The 16189-nt window shown below is 43.8% G+C and overlaps 1 protein-coding gene across 5 annotated transcripts in view; it reads left to right on the top strand.

Annotated features, from left to right (window-relative positions):
- The window catches only part of ELMO1 (engulfment and cell motility 1), a 274208-nt gene that overhangs the window by 95816 nt on the left and 162203 nt on the right, over positions 1-16189 (top strand). For all 5 annotated transcript variants that reach the window (XM_065665367.1, XM_065665366.1, XM_065665369.1 and 2 more), the window contains 3 exons: positions 6369-6468; positions 11947-12098; positions 12465-12543. In XM_065665367.1, coding sequence (XP_065521439.1) covers positions 6369-6468; positions 11947-12098; positions 12465-12543 — 331 coding nt within the window. The remainder of the gene's footprint in view (positions 1-6368; positions 6469-11946; positions 12099-12464; positions 12544-16189) is intronic.

Below are 16189 nucleotides of genomic sequence, written 5' to 3'. Positions count from 1 at the left end.
AAGGCAAATGGTGCTATAGTGAAGGGCCTCATATCAGAAAGTTCTGAAGCATGCTGATTTCCATGATGATGATTTTGCATCATCTTTGAATTGATCTTCTGTGTACTTCAGGTCAAGCATGGGCTTTGATAAATTGGGACCTCAAGAGATACTCCAGTATCTTGATTGGCTTGGAAGTTTGACATCTCAAGTATAACTAAAACCCAAGGAAGCAAAGGAGTAATTAATCAGCTACCCACAGATCTGTCACTTAGAGCTTGATGTAGTTTATCACACAGAAATGCCACTTCCCATCTGAATCCATGCTAAATCATACTTTCACAAAGTATAAACCAAGTTCTGAAACATTTCTTCTTAAACCTAATCAATAAATTCATAAGAATAAATTTGGCAGCAAACTAGAATCCTTCCTCTCCTTTTGCTTTCTCAACCTGGTACAAAGTAACTTGTTTCATGATAGGAAAGTTCACATTCTGAGGAAAATGGTTAAAATGGCATGAGGTCTTCAGAATCCTTGCCAGCATCTCTTCTGCTGAGAAGAGGTACCTCCTGTGCATTTGGATGCAGTTTTCTTCACTGCTGTGGAAATAGCTCTGTGTGTACAAAGAGTTCCACTCCTTCAGCATCTCTGTGCTTCCAAATTCTGTTATCCTGCAGGCTTCTGTACGTTACGTTCTGTGATTGCTCTCAGGACAGCGCTAAAATACTGACCTAGAGTTGGATTGCACCCTGGGTTTAGAACCTGGTCATACTGATGTGCTGCATTGACTGTTTCTTTACACAGTTCAGTTTTGGTTACTCGTGGGAACAAGGCATTACCCGCTTGAACAGGATTCTTACTCATCAGTGTAGGTATAGCATATCAATGGGTACAGTAGTAATGAAAGCGTATGTGACTGAAGTTTATTCTAACTTTGGAAGTTAAATCCTGCCAGTAAGCTTCAGTTTGCATTGGGGCACACAGGGTGATAGTTTGATTTCCATCAATAGTACATGAAATGGTACAGTTCAGATAACAAACTCTTGAGTTTGGGTCTTCTACTAAAAAAGGTACCAGAGCCATTGGTCAGGATGCGAAGCCAAGAGTTCTGGAAGCTGGTCTGTTTGCACACTTTGAAGTGTATGCACTAGTGCGCTGCGAGTGTGCTTATGGAACACCTTGGCTGTTTGTCACCCCTGTGTTAATGGGAAACGGTCGGATGAAACAAGAACTGCTAAAAAACCCCTCAGAACTTACACAGAGCTAAACTAAGCTTTAAAATCTTGCAGGCTCCACCTGCTGTCTTCTTGACTGAAGAAACTTAAACCAAATGGTGGCAGCAGCCACCAGTTACCTCTAATGCACAGGATGCCGTATTCACCAAGTGGCCAGTATTTCGTTCTAGCTTGCACCTGCCTTAGTTAGAACCCGATTTTCACAGAGAGCCCTTGTTTAATGGCTTCCTCCGCCGAAGGAAGTTCCTCTGAAATGTGAGTGTCTTTTTCTCTGCCCTTTCAGTTTTAGGGAGTCCTGGCTTGTTTCGGGATTTTATTTATTCCCTGTTGGTTAATACTTGGCCGAAACAAAATAAAGAATTCCCATGAAATGCCCTTCGCATTGCAGAGCCAAACTGCAGTCAGACCATGCTGACCGGAGAGTGACGTTTTTCCTGCGTAGTTATTCCTGGTCTTTTAGGAAAAGCTGGTCCATTTAAGGAAATTTCCATGAAATGAGCAAAACCAGGAGTTTAAAAGATGGGGAATAAAAGAAAAGGTAATTTTAATCACATCTTCATGAAGAAACGGCTTATAATATTTCCTCTGGGCTAGTTTCCCATGCAGACAAATGCTTAATGTACCTTAAAGTGGGTTTAGTCTTACTCCATAATAAGAGTATCTGGATTCATTCAAGAGTAGTTTCAGTTCTGTTTAAAATCTGCAGCTTGTTTTGCTTAATCAGAGTGCGTTTTGGAGCTCAGGGAAGCCCCAAGACCCGGCACAAAGGTATTCCAGGTTTTTGGAATGCAAAGGGTTTAAAATCAGTTGGGCTGACCACTTGTAATGAAGGGGGTGAAACTGCACCACAAGGAAGTATCTCAGTGGTGCTTGGCATGATAGAAGAAATGCATGAATCTGTGTCACAGCGTGGCAGTTAAGTGCATTTCCTGTAATCATGGGAAGATAGGGGAAGCCACCCCACAGTCGTTCAGTCCTTTTCAGCTGTACTGAGCACCAAGTAGGTGCAAATTGCTCCTAGTTTTGATCTCATTTGATGGTGGCTTAGCTTCACCTTTGGAAAGGTTACCTGAAGAAACAAGGCAGTGTAGAAGCAAGGGAGAGGAGCCATAGCAGTAAGAAAGGTGCTTGTTCACACGGTGCTTGCTGAGCATCCTACTGCATCATCAATCTTCATTTCAGACTTAGGTTCTTGCCCCCATGGCTTTTCCAGAGCTCTTGTGCTGTGATGATTAGATACATTCTGCTGCCCTGCTTAAATTTATTCCTGGCCATTTATCCTTGACAGCTCTATCTTTAAAAGCTGGTTTTACTCTTTGATGTTGGCCTCAATGATGTCAGGCCTTTCGGCTGCCCAGTACTGGGCTGTGAGCACAGTTGCTGCATGATAAGAGAGTTAACTGCTTCCTTAACCGCTGCCAGGCTGCTCTTCTTCTGTTGCCTCCTGCCCAGTTGAAGTTATTCCCTTCTGCAGCCTTCCTAATGCACAATTAGAGATCAGCTTTGGTTCTGTTTTGACAATGAAAAATGGTTTGTTTTGAAGACGTACTGTCTTCGGCTTCTAGTCCTAATGGGCTGGTGGCTGTATCCTGGTTGTGACAGACAAGCAGCAGTTAATTTCCAAGTTCTCTCATGCAGCTTCTATCATATAAAACACATGAGACAGTCCACTTAGCTTTATACGGGCTTATATTGCCTTTTTTATTTTATGACAGCTGAGCCTGACTAATTAATCTTGATTTAAAGAATCATTCAAACAGATGAGTATCTTTCAATAAAATACTCTTTTTGGTTTATCTCTTAAACATGGAGAGAGGGTTTTTTCCTTTTTTCTTTATTTTTTCCCCCAAATCATCTAGGAGAGTTGGGTGCTCAAGTGCCATTAATGTATTTTGATAAGAAATCCAAATTGCTTTAGGCACCTTTCAAAATACCAGACATAGCTATATACATAGACATATATACGTACACCTGAGGATTGCTTGACACACGTGATAAAAAGACGGTTTATGATGTGGAAGTGGTACCAGGAAGGCAAGTGAGAGGCTGGTGGGTAGACTCCCAGTGCATGGAGTCCACACCGAAGAGCCAGAGCCCTGCAGTGCTCAGGAGGGGTTGTACAAGGAGCTTGCCTGAGAGCATAGATCATTAAAATGTCAGTGGTGGTGAGAGATAGGAAATTGCAATTACACAGCGTATCTTTCTGATCGCTTCCCCCCCTTGCTGTGCTGACAGACATCACAAAGCGCCTTCATCAGGAGCTGCCTTCAGACTGTGAAGTTGTTTTGCCGGAGCAGCGAGGGTTTGGTATGGCCTGAGCTGCCATGCTTTGTGCTGTGGATTAGGCTAAAAAGATTTTTCTGAAGAAAGAGGCCGCATTATTTTTGCCGGTTTTGTCTGACTGGAGCACTGAGATCTGGGTCAGTCGGCTCCTGCCAGGTGCCTTCCAAGAGTCTTCCTTTTATGAACAAGCTTTGATTCCCTTGAAATTTCTAGCGCCTGTTCTGTCCGCTGCTCTTCATAGCTCGAGTGTGTGTGTGTGTTGAAATAAACTGTTTGGAAGTCTGTTTCTACCTATCTGCTTGTGCTTAAACACCGAACAATGAATCAACGCCGCTCCCTTCCCCCTCCAGATACTTTAATCCTTATCTTGCTCCAGTTACCCTGGAGATTGCTTTAATTTCTGGCTGTGCTATTCCTGATGCTTATCCTTTAAGCCTGGCTTTTCACTTTTGCAGTGCCACTTAGCATATACACGTGTGTGCAGGTGCATGTGTATAGCTGTGTATTTGCAAAGTACATAGCGTGTACGTGTATGGAGTGCTGCAGAATGAACAGGGCTGGAGTATTTCTTCCTGCTCGAATAGTCCCAGTGTTGCACCTCCCTCTTTGCTCTCAATGATTCGAAGCAGTGTCACTGGAGGGACACCTGGTGGGGTGTCTGATCACTGGGAGTTGAAAAGTGCTTTCACCTCCCGCATCCCCCATGGTTCTGTCATTGCCACATCTACTAAGGCAAGTTTATGTGTTAATGCCAAACGTTTTCTGTTTCCCAGTTTCCCCTCCATAGCTGCGGAGGAGGCTGGATTAATGGGCAGGATTAGTCAGTAGTTTTAATGAGAAGAATACATGAGACTGTTGAGTTCAGGTTAGTTTAATTCCCTTGCATTCCAGGCGCTGCTGAAGTGAGTATCTATATGCAGGTTTAACACGGTTTAAGTGATCTCTGGAAACTCTACCTGTTGTTAGTGGGGATTAGCTTTCACGTTCAGTTAGTTTATAGCAGTTGTGTGCTACATACATTAATTGAGTGCGTTTTAAAACAATGCGGGAGAAGATCTAGGGGAGATAAATCACCTGCTTAGTTTAATGCTGGGCAAGATATTTTTATTGACTTATCAACCTATGCCCTAGCTTTCTGTAGCGCTTTTTGTAGCTTTTTTCTTTGCATCTCCTTTAGTCCGGCTTCTTAAAATACCAGAATTTCATGTATTTGGGAAGTATTGTGCCGTGGAGATGCATGAGAATTGGGTACAAGTTTTTAGAAGGAAGCCTTTCCTATGGGTGCTGGTTGATCGATTGATTCATAAATAAGCATCGTATGCAGAAGAAATGGATGGGGGAAAACGGCAGGACCAGAGCTCGTGAAATTTCCTGCAGGGTCTTCTTGTTGTCTCGTTGTGAAATCCTTGGTTGGCTGGAATGCGAATGATGGCAGTTCAAGTCTAATTTAATTCTTAACAGAATATTGCAGCATTAGAAGCCCAGCGAACAAAACCACCTCCCCAGACAGCCCCAAAACTTTCCATCGCATGTACTTGCTGAAGGAAACATGAACAAGCGATTCCTTGCACAATTGCAGTGTGGGTTTTAAAGACACTTTATTTTTTATCAAGAAATGGTGTTTTTCTTGCTCTCTGGTGTAGTTTTTAGCGGAGGGCATCTGTGGAGTTATGATGAACAAGAGCTCCTTTCTTAAATGAAGGTGCTACTAAAGGCTGCATCTTACCCTCAGACATCGCTAAAAGACAGAGGATGTCAAATCCAGTAAAGTGGGTGTCGGAGTTGCTACATGGAAACCGGTTTTTCTGCCTTGTTCCCCTGACCTGCTGTAAATGTCTTCTATCTGAGTCGATCTTCACTTACTTGTGCGGGTTGGTGCAGGATAGTAGGAGAGCAAAGCACAGAATCAGGATTACCAGACACCAAATTGCTTAACAAGTGCTAGACCCAGGTTTTCAGCACATGGAGCATTCCAGTTCTAATCTGAATTTTATCTTTTTATTAGGTAAGCTGTTGCATTCAGATCACTGGGACTATTCGTGCTGTTTGATGACATAGCCAGGTGCCCTGTTATGTATAGAACTTAAGCTGATCTTTAAAAGCTGGTTTTTAACCTGGGAAATTCCTGTGCAGCTATTCAGGTTAGAGCACATCTTTGTGTCGAGTTTAAACCTGCTTTGAATTCAGCTGAGTTCATACAAGATGCCCTGAATCTCAAGTTTAAAAGTGTAAAATGCGGTGCAGTGGCCTAAACAATTGGAACTGCGTGTTTGGATAAGCTATGGGAGCTTTTAAATTTGCTTGACATGGTTGCTCAGAAACAAACAAAAGGAGATGCATCTTCAGGTTCAAAGAAAGAAAATGAGGCATCGACGAGTGGAAAATTGCTGCTCAATTTATAGTCTGAAAACTGCATTTGTTTCCTTATAAAAGAAGGCGCAAACACTCCCCTGACTTTCTGCCAGTCTGCTTGATGCAGGGGTACCAAAATGTGGCACCTCTGTACGACCTTCAGTTAGGAGCATTTCCATAAGCTGCTAAGAAAATCTCACTTCTTCCATTAGATCTAAACCTCTGAACCTATGCGAGGAGTTTAATTTGGACTCTCTGACTTCCTTGAGCGTTGCATGCGGTGTTCTCCCGGGAATTAGTTCTCTTAGCAAAGTGCTTTCTTCCAGGTGACTGTTCTTGATGTCCATGCTAAATTGGCTTGGAGACTGTTGCACGGCCTCTCTTGCTCTTCTGCTACCTCTTAGTCTGTGATTGGCTTCATTTTCCTGCCTTTCTGAAAGCTTCCTGCTGCTTTATTCCCTCGGTCATTGCCCTGCTGCATTGCTGGTAAATGTTATCCTGACTCCTGTCTCTTGCAGCTTTGGAGATATGTTGTCCTTTACACTGACTGCATTTGTTGAGCTGATGGATCATGGGATTGTATCGTGGGATACATTCTCTGTGGCATTCATTAAGAAGGTAAATTTGTAATGAACTCTCTCTGTTCTGTATCGCTTTACGTTTTTGAGGTGAGTCAGTGTTTTATTTCATTTTCTTTTTCCCCCCAGGTACGTTATTTAGGCCATTGCTCAAAAAGGTACATGGAAATGTGATTCAAGTGCTGTTTCAAACCAGAAATATCTGTAGTTGCAGGATCTGACCCAACTTCTACAGAAACCAATGGGAGTGAAATGGGATCAACCCAGTACGAGGCCTATTACACAAGAAATGGCTTGCTCAGTTAGAGCGTGACCTCCCTGTGCAGATACCGTGCAGTTAAAGCAGAAATTAGTGCTTTGGTTTAACGTAAATGAAAATGGATAATGCCATCTTTGCTGAAACAAAACCAGCGCCAAAATGTTTCCTCTGGGGGTATGGGAGGAAGAAGAAGGAGCTGGTTTGCAAACTGAAATTAAGCTGCTGTCTACTGAGTTTCTGAAGTTGAGCTCTGCCCCCTGTGACTCTCGCAGCTGAGGGCTGTGGGTTTGAAGCAGATCTTTCCACAGCTGGCAGCATCTGTTGCGTTAGGTGTAGGAGATGCATGAAAGCAGCAGAAACATGGGAGTCCTCTTTAAGTACAGAGATTTAACAGGATTTGTTACTGACTTAACCCTTTCCCTTTACTGTGGGGGGGAATAAAAATCAACCCACACTTCCTTACAAAGAATTTTCAAACCGGATTGAACTCCGAACTTCAGTTAGAGTGGATTTTACAGGCTCAGAAGGGACCAGAGTTACTTCGCTAAAATGATACCAGAAGCAGTACTGGAACGGGTATAACCTGTGGCAAAGATATCTTCATTTTAACAGCGTGGGTCGGAGCAAAGACTTTTAATTTAGATTTGGTTAGAAAGTTGCTACCAAAGGAAAGTACAAATGTCCTTTTGTTGCCAAAAGTGAAAGAAGAATTAGTGATGAAAAGAGCATTAGATATTAAAGCTCGGTTTTGGTCATTAGAAATGACGGATGCTATTTGTAAGAAAAAATCAGTGTGATTGACCTGGTTTTTGGATTCTCTTTTTGCTTGTCTTGAAGTCTTAGGTGATGGTAATGGCTGTTAACTTTCCATGGTGAAGAAGATAGTAGGGGTGTTTTTAACTGAGTTCTTCATACACATGGTCAAGCCCAGGATGCCTTATTTGCTAAGGGAGCCTAGTAAGAAGTGTATGAAGAAACTTGCTAAAATCAGTTTAACTCAAGCTGCTTTGTGGGTGACTCACAATGATTGCCTTTGCCTAAGGGTATCAACATCTTTTGCCCTCTGTGGCAACTGCAGCAGACAGTGTTGTGTGCTCCTCTCTCCTGTCTGGCACTTGCAGGGGTTTCCTGGCCAGTGACCCCGTTCAAAGCAAAAGACACAAACAAAAGCATTCTCATGAAGTGCTTGTGAAGAGCAGAACTGGTGAGGAAAAAGCCCCAGTGACACTGGTGGACAAGAAAGGGGGCAAGCTGAAGAACAGGACAGTTCGAAGAGGAAAAGAAGGACAAAGAGTGACAGAAAGAGCAAAGAGGCAGGGGTCTGTCCTGACCTGCCGCGCAGCTGGGAGCTGGAACAGCAGAGCCCTCAGTGGGTCTCTGTGGGCAAGGGGCAAACCTAGAGAAGCACATTTGGACCATGGCTCTGGCAGCAACCTACAGCTTTATTTTCACTTTGGCTTTTGACAGGGCACTTGAGGTTGCTGATGGGCTTGTTCAGGTACTTGACAGGGTGGATAAGGGAGCTGATCAGTTTCTGCTAGCTGAGGGGGAACTTTGCAATCCAGTGCCTCTGCCCTTTGAAGCTGTGCTTCGTGTTAAATGGAAGCCAAGCTGGAGTGGGGATGAATTCATCAGAACTTGTTTCTTGAATAGTTTTCTACCTTAAAAATGTAGAAACTGGAGACCTCAAAGGGAACCTCTAACTGCTTCTAATGACTCTTGGTGTTGGATGCAGTCTCCCTCCCGTCCTTTGGGTACATAAAGACTGCTATTTCAACTGCTGCAAGCAAGGATTGACACTGTCAAGGAGAGCTTTGTTCTTATCTTGAGGGCAAATAGCATCATTTGAAAAAGCTTCCTATGATTTGTAAGATTCTCTCAAGACCTTTTCCTTGCGTATGACAATAACGTTTATTTCCAGCTGCCATAGTTGCCTACAGAGTTGGGATGCTCAGTTCTTAGCAAATGTCTTGATAATTGGATATCAAAATACTCTATCCAAATCCAGTACTCCCATCTTTAGTTCCTGTAAGAGGAGAAGTCGAGCCTGTAGTGTTGGTTGAGAGAGTTTAAAATATCCCTTAGAATGATTTATATAATTACTGTTTCATAACTGTGGGATGCAGAGCCTCAACCTTGATGAACTGGTTACTCTGCCTCGAAAAGGTACTGTGCAGAAGGGGGTGGCAGCAGGGAGAGTATCTCCGTGTGTCACAACTCTCAGTTGGTCTTTCTGTAGTCAAATACAACTCCAGTTCCTGACTTGAAAATGAGATGCCTACTTTAAAGTTTTACTATGCATTAGCACTTCACAGAGAGTGGGACTTGGTCAGGTTTTTCTGTCCATTTTCACATCAAAATGGTCCAGACAAGTGACATAATGAACACAGCGCTGCTCAGAGAATCAGGTCTGTGCCCTTCGCTGTTTTCCGTCTCTGTATTTTGGTGGCGGTGCGGTTTATTTTCTTAGGATGAGTGAGGTTTTTTGTTAGCTTTAAATTTGGGTTTTTTTGTTTGAAGCTTTTGAATTCTCTCCTCTGCTTTAAGTGATGCTGAGACAGGAAGAGAATGCAGATGATGTAGGTGAGTTTACTGTGGGTTTCTCATCTACTGTCTCTTCACACGCTTAGCTCCTGTTTTAGGAAAGCATTGGGGGTTAATGTGTAAAGCCATTCTGATTCCTAATTTCCTTTGGAATTGATAGGAAATTGAGCACCCAGCCACTTCTTTTGTATGTGGCTAGCTATGTCCTGGTAGGGCTATGCAGGTACTAAGATTGCTGCACAAACAGTTTTAGCCTTAACAAGACATACTCATGTGACAGGTCTTCATGCAAAAGTGGAAAGCAATGAGGTCAGTTATTTCTGGAGGGGAGGTTTCTGTGAGCTTGCATTGTTGTTATCATTAGAGTTTTGATAGATGAGTGCAGGATTATTTGGGGATGTTGAAAGCTCTCCCTGTGCGTGGTGCTCAATGAGCAGAGAACAGCGAATGACACAGGTTTGGATTCCTGTAGCTTCTTGTCTCTTTCCAAGATGGGTCTGTCTTTTCCACATCCAGAACTTCAAGTGTGGTAATGAAATTTCTTTTTAATCCAGTTTTGCTCTCTCCAGAACAGAGCATGCCTTATTTATCAGGGTAGACAAGCCTGTTACTTCTGGCCAGACTTGATGCTTCAGCAAGGTGGTTATGAATATACATAGCTTGACGTGCAAGTTACTTAGTGGGTGTTTTGTGTGTATGTTAAGTGTGATATCTCATAGCTGTGACACACAAACCAGCTCCCTACCTTGTGTTTTGTGGTTAAAAGATGCTATGGTCCAGGGTCAGAAGAATACACTATGTCTAGGGCAGCCTGTCCTAGGCTGACGTTTCAGTTGTCTGTACTATTACACTCCTGCCGGCCCCTGGGGTGAATATGTTACATCCCGGTGAAGTGTTTACTTCACTTGAAATATCATGGGGAGGAGCTGCTGCCCCCAGAGTAATTCATACATGTCAGGGCTGCTGAAGAGGATGGAGACAGCAGTCTGACAGGCTGGGACACAGCCTGGATGTGCTGTGTTCCTGCTGCACAGCTGATCCATGGGTCAGCCTGATGACAGAGGCATCCACAGCACCTTTGGTTTAGTGTGTGATCACTGCAGAGCTGCTCTGTGCGCGCACTGTCCGTATTTTGAGCATTCTGGACATTTGGCAGTTTCAATAAAACCCTGGGTAACCATTAAGAGAGGCAGTGCAGTACAGTGCTGCTGAGGCACCGCTGCTTGCTTCATGCAGCACAATGTGCATCATGCGCTAATGTAAATATTGCTTTGGCTCAGGGCTTGCAGGCAGCAGATACTGAATATCCAGAGTAGAAAAAGGCTAATATTAAGTTGCTTTTCTCCTCTTCTCTATGCACGCATGGGTTGGTTCTTTATTTTCTGTAAAGTCAGTGTACTCCCTGAGCTACATTAGATTCGGCAAAGCATGTTCCTGTTGGGGTAATGCAAACCACGCAGCAGAGCAAACAGCAGTGCTGCAGTAGATTAGAAGAAGAAACATCTGTCCCTTTTTCCTTGTCATCCGCAGTCCAAGTTGCAGAAAGGGTGTTCTGCTTCCTCACTGCTATTCAAAACGTCACAAGCGTGGAGCAGTTTTGCTGTCCACATGTCAGTATTTAACTGTGAGTTTTACAGGCAGCTTTTCCAAGCATAGGGCATCGCGTTTCTTCCTCTGAAGGGAGGACAGTGCCAAGGTCTAAGCAGAAACAGTGTAATCACATTAGTGGCTTGTAGCATGCGTATTGAAGAAGCGCTTGGGCTTTTATGTTTTCTGGAAGGAATGCATCAAACTTGAGACAGGGCCACTGCAGTCTGCTGCTTGGCTGTAAAGAGCAAATACCTGTGGTCACGCAACATTCTTTTGTCTGTCTGTGCTTGCGCGGGTACTGTTCATCCTCACTGTGCTGGTATGGGTGCATCCAAGGAAAACCCAGGCAGGCTTCTTCCCAAGAAGCTGGGTCCATGGACTGGACAGTGTGCTGAAGAGCTTCCATTGTCCATCTTATTGCCCAGCTGTGTTGGCTCTGCAGATGGGTGGGCAGCATGTCATTGCCACACTCCAAACACAGCGAGGTCCAGCCTGGTTTTAATTATCATGCCATTTGTCTGTGGTGGCTTGCAGTAAAAGTGAGGGCTCTTAATGCATGAACATGGAGCTAGACTGGACTCTGGGCAGTTATAGAACCAGTTGTGCTGATAAATGATCATCAACAGAGTTTTAATGTGTAACCTGGGGAGAGCTTTCAGGTTTGTTGGTAGCAGCAAGGGGCAGGAGGGGGGAAATGTGTTTTGTCAAAGAGATAAATGTCAGTTTCTCTCTTGAAACATTTGCCTTGAGCCCAGCTGGTTGTTCAGAGACAGTAAATATTCTCCTTGTCTTTTCCAAAGTTTTCCTCACGAAAGATTAGAACTGTTCCAGTTCTTTAGTGTCATTTTATCGTGGACATGACGTAACGTTGAAGCATAGATTTTGGTTCTATGCATGTTGACATCAATCTGTGGCGATTTGTGCCAGCTGAAGAGTCTGTGTCACTCTGTCCTTTGAAGTTATCTGCAGTGCCTGGTTTGATTGCTGCCAGGTATCCACTGGTACCCACTATGTGGACAAGAGTAGTTTTATTCTAGTGCCTTTGAGCCATGTCCACAGTTTTCTTTCTTCTGTTTCCTCCTTTTCATGACAAGATGTAAATCCTCCAACTCTTTGCATTTGTAGATAGCAAGCTACGTGAACAAATTTGCCTCGGACATCTCTATCTTACAACGGTCGTTAGCAATCCTGGAGTCGATGGTGCTCAATAGCCATGACCTGTATCAGAAGGTGGCACAGGAGATCACAATTGGGCAGCTAATCCCACATCTGCAGGGGTGAGTGTCTTCAACTGCGACCTGATACAGTGGAATTCCCTCCTCCCACCCCAAATGAGCACAGCATTTGGAAAAAGGAGTGGTATAAAGACAGGAAACCTCCTGTACGACTCCTGCATCCGCTATATGTGAGTGAGTGGCGCTTTAAGGATGGGACTGATTCCACCATTCTTGAGTGCTGACTCTGGAACATCTCTTTCTCCATAGTGGAGACAAGCTGGACTGATTACCTAACTTGTACATGGTTAATGTTAAGTGCAAGAAGTCCCTCCATTTCTACCTTCAGAAATGCAACTGGAAGATCAGTTTCTATAGCTCGTGTGTACTCATGTTTTTCTCTCATGTTTATAATTTCATTCCAAACAGGACAGACCAAGAAATCCAGACATACACCATTGCAGTAATCAATGCACTCTTCCTTAAAGCACCGGATGACAAGAGGCAGGTAAGTTGTTCCTGCATATCTGTAGTGTGTCCTGTTCATACCTGCAGTTGTCCCAGTGTCGTGGTTTAAGCCCAGCCGGTAACTCAGAACCATGCAGCCACTCTCTAACTCCCACCCGCTTCCTCCCCATCCCTAGAGGGATGGGCAGGAGAATGGAAAGAATGTGACTCCCACGGGTTGAGATGAGAACAGCCCAGTAACTAAGGTATAGCACAAACCACTGCTGCTGCCATCAATGATAATAATGACAAGGGAAGTAACAAAGGAAGAGAATACAACTGCTCACCACCCGCCAACCGATACCCAGCCCGACCGAGCAGGGATCTAACCCCTCCGGGTAACTGCCCCCAGTTTATATAGTGGGCATGACGTGCTGTGGTATGGAATACCTCTTTGGTCGGTTTGGGTCAGGGGTCCTGTTTCTGCTTCCTCCCGGCTTCCTGGCAAAGCATGAGACTGAAAAGTCCTTGGTCAGAGTGAACATTACTGAGCAGCAACTGAACCCATCGGTGTCATCAGCGCTGTTCCCAGGCTGAAAGTCAAAACCACAGCCCTGCACCAGCTGCTGAGGAGAGAAATGACTGCTCCTGCTGAACCCAGGACACCCAGTCACACTTTCCCTGCAGATAATTTAATCTGAAACTTGTTCAGTTCCTTCATGCTGCTATATGATTTATTTTAATGGAGCTCCCTCCATCTTACACCAGTATCAGTAGGGATTAAGTATTCTTCTGTGCTTTTGTAGGTCCCTGTAACCTCACATGAACCATATTGACTGTGGCTGGCTGTAGTATTTATTGTACTAAAGTCTTTGCCAGCACAGCTTGTAAAACCCGGCTATTTTTTAGTAAACTGTTTCCCCCAGGATCTTTTAATAAAGAATGTGATCCTTTTGCGCATGGAAACATCTTGCCATGTGAGCATTTAGTGACTTTTATAGTGGCCTATTTTAAGTTAACTTCAGTGCCAGAGATCAGGAGTCTCAAAAGGAAATATTTCAAGATTGCTGGTTGCTGTTTAAGGAGGATGGAATGCAATGTGTTATGGAATAGAGAAGCTTTAGCCATGTTTATGAAGTCATTAGTCTGTGTCAAAACACATTTAGTCATTCATTTATTTAACACTTCAGTCACCAAGAATAGTGATGATAACTCCTGGGGTGGCATCCAGTTAGTGTTCAGAGTTCATTGACTTCACTGGGACCTGCTGATCAGTTCTGATGAGGACTCTCCTTAGATGTGTTCATGGTTTTAAACGCTGGAGGTTGTTTAACCAAGCATCAAAGCCCTAATGGGTCATTTTTCTGTTTTGCTTCAAAAGTATTTTTAAAATTGAAAACAGGGGAAAGTAAAACCATGATTTAATTTAAAAAAGGCACATTTTTTGTTCCCATTTTTCTTTTTCTTCTCCCTCCAGCGCAGTCCTGAGTTATTAAGGGCATAAGGCACCTCACGAAGGAAAACTGGAATAAAGGTTTTCTTTCGGTTTTGGCATAAAACCAGATCAGCAGAATATAATGATCTGGTTTGGCTTGAAGGCTCACAGCTCTAACACTTGCAGGAAACATCCTTCAGCCTTTAATAATCTACAATAACTACTTGGAATCTGTTAGGTTTCTCTTCATGTTGTGTTTAGTTATTAAACTGTACATTGAAGAAGGTAGATGCCCATTAGCTTCAGGATAAGGTTAACTGGCGTTGTTTACTGGATTCTGTCTAAGACAACAAACTGAGGTGATGCAGTCTCATGTAGTTACCTGATGGTGGATATGCCAAAGTTAAGGTTCAGCACTCACTCAGGAGTGAGAAACTGCACCAAACCCTGTATGACTCTTGAAGCTTTGGCCTCATCTCTGCTGCTGTCTTACGGAGACCAGCATGATGTGGGGCATCGAAGTGATACTGGGAATGGTGGGAACACTTTTTTGGCAATTCTTTGCATTTTTTCAGACGTGTTGCTATGGGAAATGAGGTGGCAATTTTGTCAAAAAATTCCTGTTCTCCTCTGTTACTACAATACTTACTTTAGAAGAGGGAGCTCTGTTAATAGCCATAGAGCCTGCTCGGAGAGAAGGTTGATTTGGATGCAGTAATTGGTTTTGTGAATGCTTGTTGCTCCGATCAGGTTTTGGTCCAGTGACAAAACCCAATATCCCAGTAACAGCTTTTTAAATCACCGGTATAAGAGAAAAGTGACAATTTGATAATCCTCTCCAAAGAGCCAAATGAAAGCATTCCCTTTCTTTTTTTGCTGGAATGGAGACAAGACTACCTCATATGCTTCAGCTGCCCCTCTTTTGGCAGTGGATATGCTTTGACAAAACCAGCCAGCCTGTTCCCTGTAACATGAAGCAAATGATGTGCTTGGCACTCCCCCTGCAGCTCAGATGGAAGCATCTGTATCATTCATTCCTTTGATGTTAAGGGCAGCTGAAACCTGCTTAGCCAGAAAAGGCTTAAAACTAAAGCGGAGTTTCTCTTGCCTTTGGTCCCTTCTTCCTTCCTTATAACTCCCATGTTCTGTTGCAGCACCTTTTATCTGGTCTAAAGAAAACAGTCAACATCCATGGCTGCATCCTGTCTCACAATTAGAATTAAGCATTGTGTTGGCATTGATGTGATTTGTTGTGCTATATAAGGCTGTGACACAGGAGCTCCATTTCCAATCAATGATTTACTAATTCCAGACATTGCCCCCTTGTGTATATATAAACAGTGTCTCAATAGCAGTGTGCAATGTTATTCAAATCCTTTCGTAGTACATTAAGAATAATTACATTATAATAATTGCTATAAGCTGTATGCATCCCATATGCTAGCGTATGTCCACATGCACACACACACATATTTCTATATTGATGGAAAAGATGATGAAACTTAGAAATGGGACGTGAACTTGTAGGTATGTTTGAGAACAGACTGTCATGATTGACAAGTGTAAAATACCCCCTCCTATGCATGGTAGGACAGGCTGCAGCATGGGCAGCCAGCATCAGCTGCTTAAGGATGAGAATGAAAGAAAATTCTCCCTGAGAGTGACTTGAGACAAATTTAGAAAGAAAAGTTAAGACGTCGTTGATCAATGCCAACATTTTGACCAGAGCCTGCAGGGACAGGCCAAGGGGAATGGCTTGAACCTGCCAGAGCGGAGACTGAGCTGAGCTCTTAGGCAGAAGCTCTTCCCTGTGAGGGTGCTGAGGCGCTGGCACAGGGTGCCCAGAGAAGCTGTGGCTGCCCCATCCCTGGCAGTGCTCAAGGCCAGGTTGGACACAGGGGCTTGGAGCAAGCTGCTCCAGTGGAAGGGGTCCCTGCCCGTGGCAGGGGTTGGGGCTGGAGGAGCTTTAAGTTCCCTTCAACCCAAACCAGGCTGGGATTCTGTGATTGCTACCAAAATCCAGGCAAGAAATATCATTTGCTGTAATGAAGCAGTGTCTCAGCTATATGATCGTATGCATTGGTTTGGGGGTCGCAAACTCAGATTACTCTACAATGAGAAAAGGGGCAAAGAAAATGAAAATTACGTCAAAAGCTGAGGCCTTTGGTGATCCAAAACCAGCAATGAAAGGCTTCAGAAGAGACCTCTGTGGCTTGAACAGCATTTACACACACTGTTCAAGCACAACCATCCCCCTGCAGACACAGGATGA

This window comes from Lathamus discolor, chromosome 2 (assembly GCF_037157495.1).
Source record: "Lathamus discolor isolate bLatDis1 chromosome 2, bLatDis1.hap1, whole genome shotgun sequence".
NCBI lineage: Eukaryota > Metazoa > Chordata > Aves > Psittaciformes > Psittacidae > Lathamus > Lathamus discolor.
Note: the sequence above shows the minus strand (reverse complement) of the source record. Positions and strands in the feature narration are given on the sequence as shown.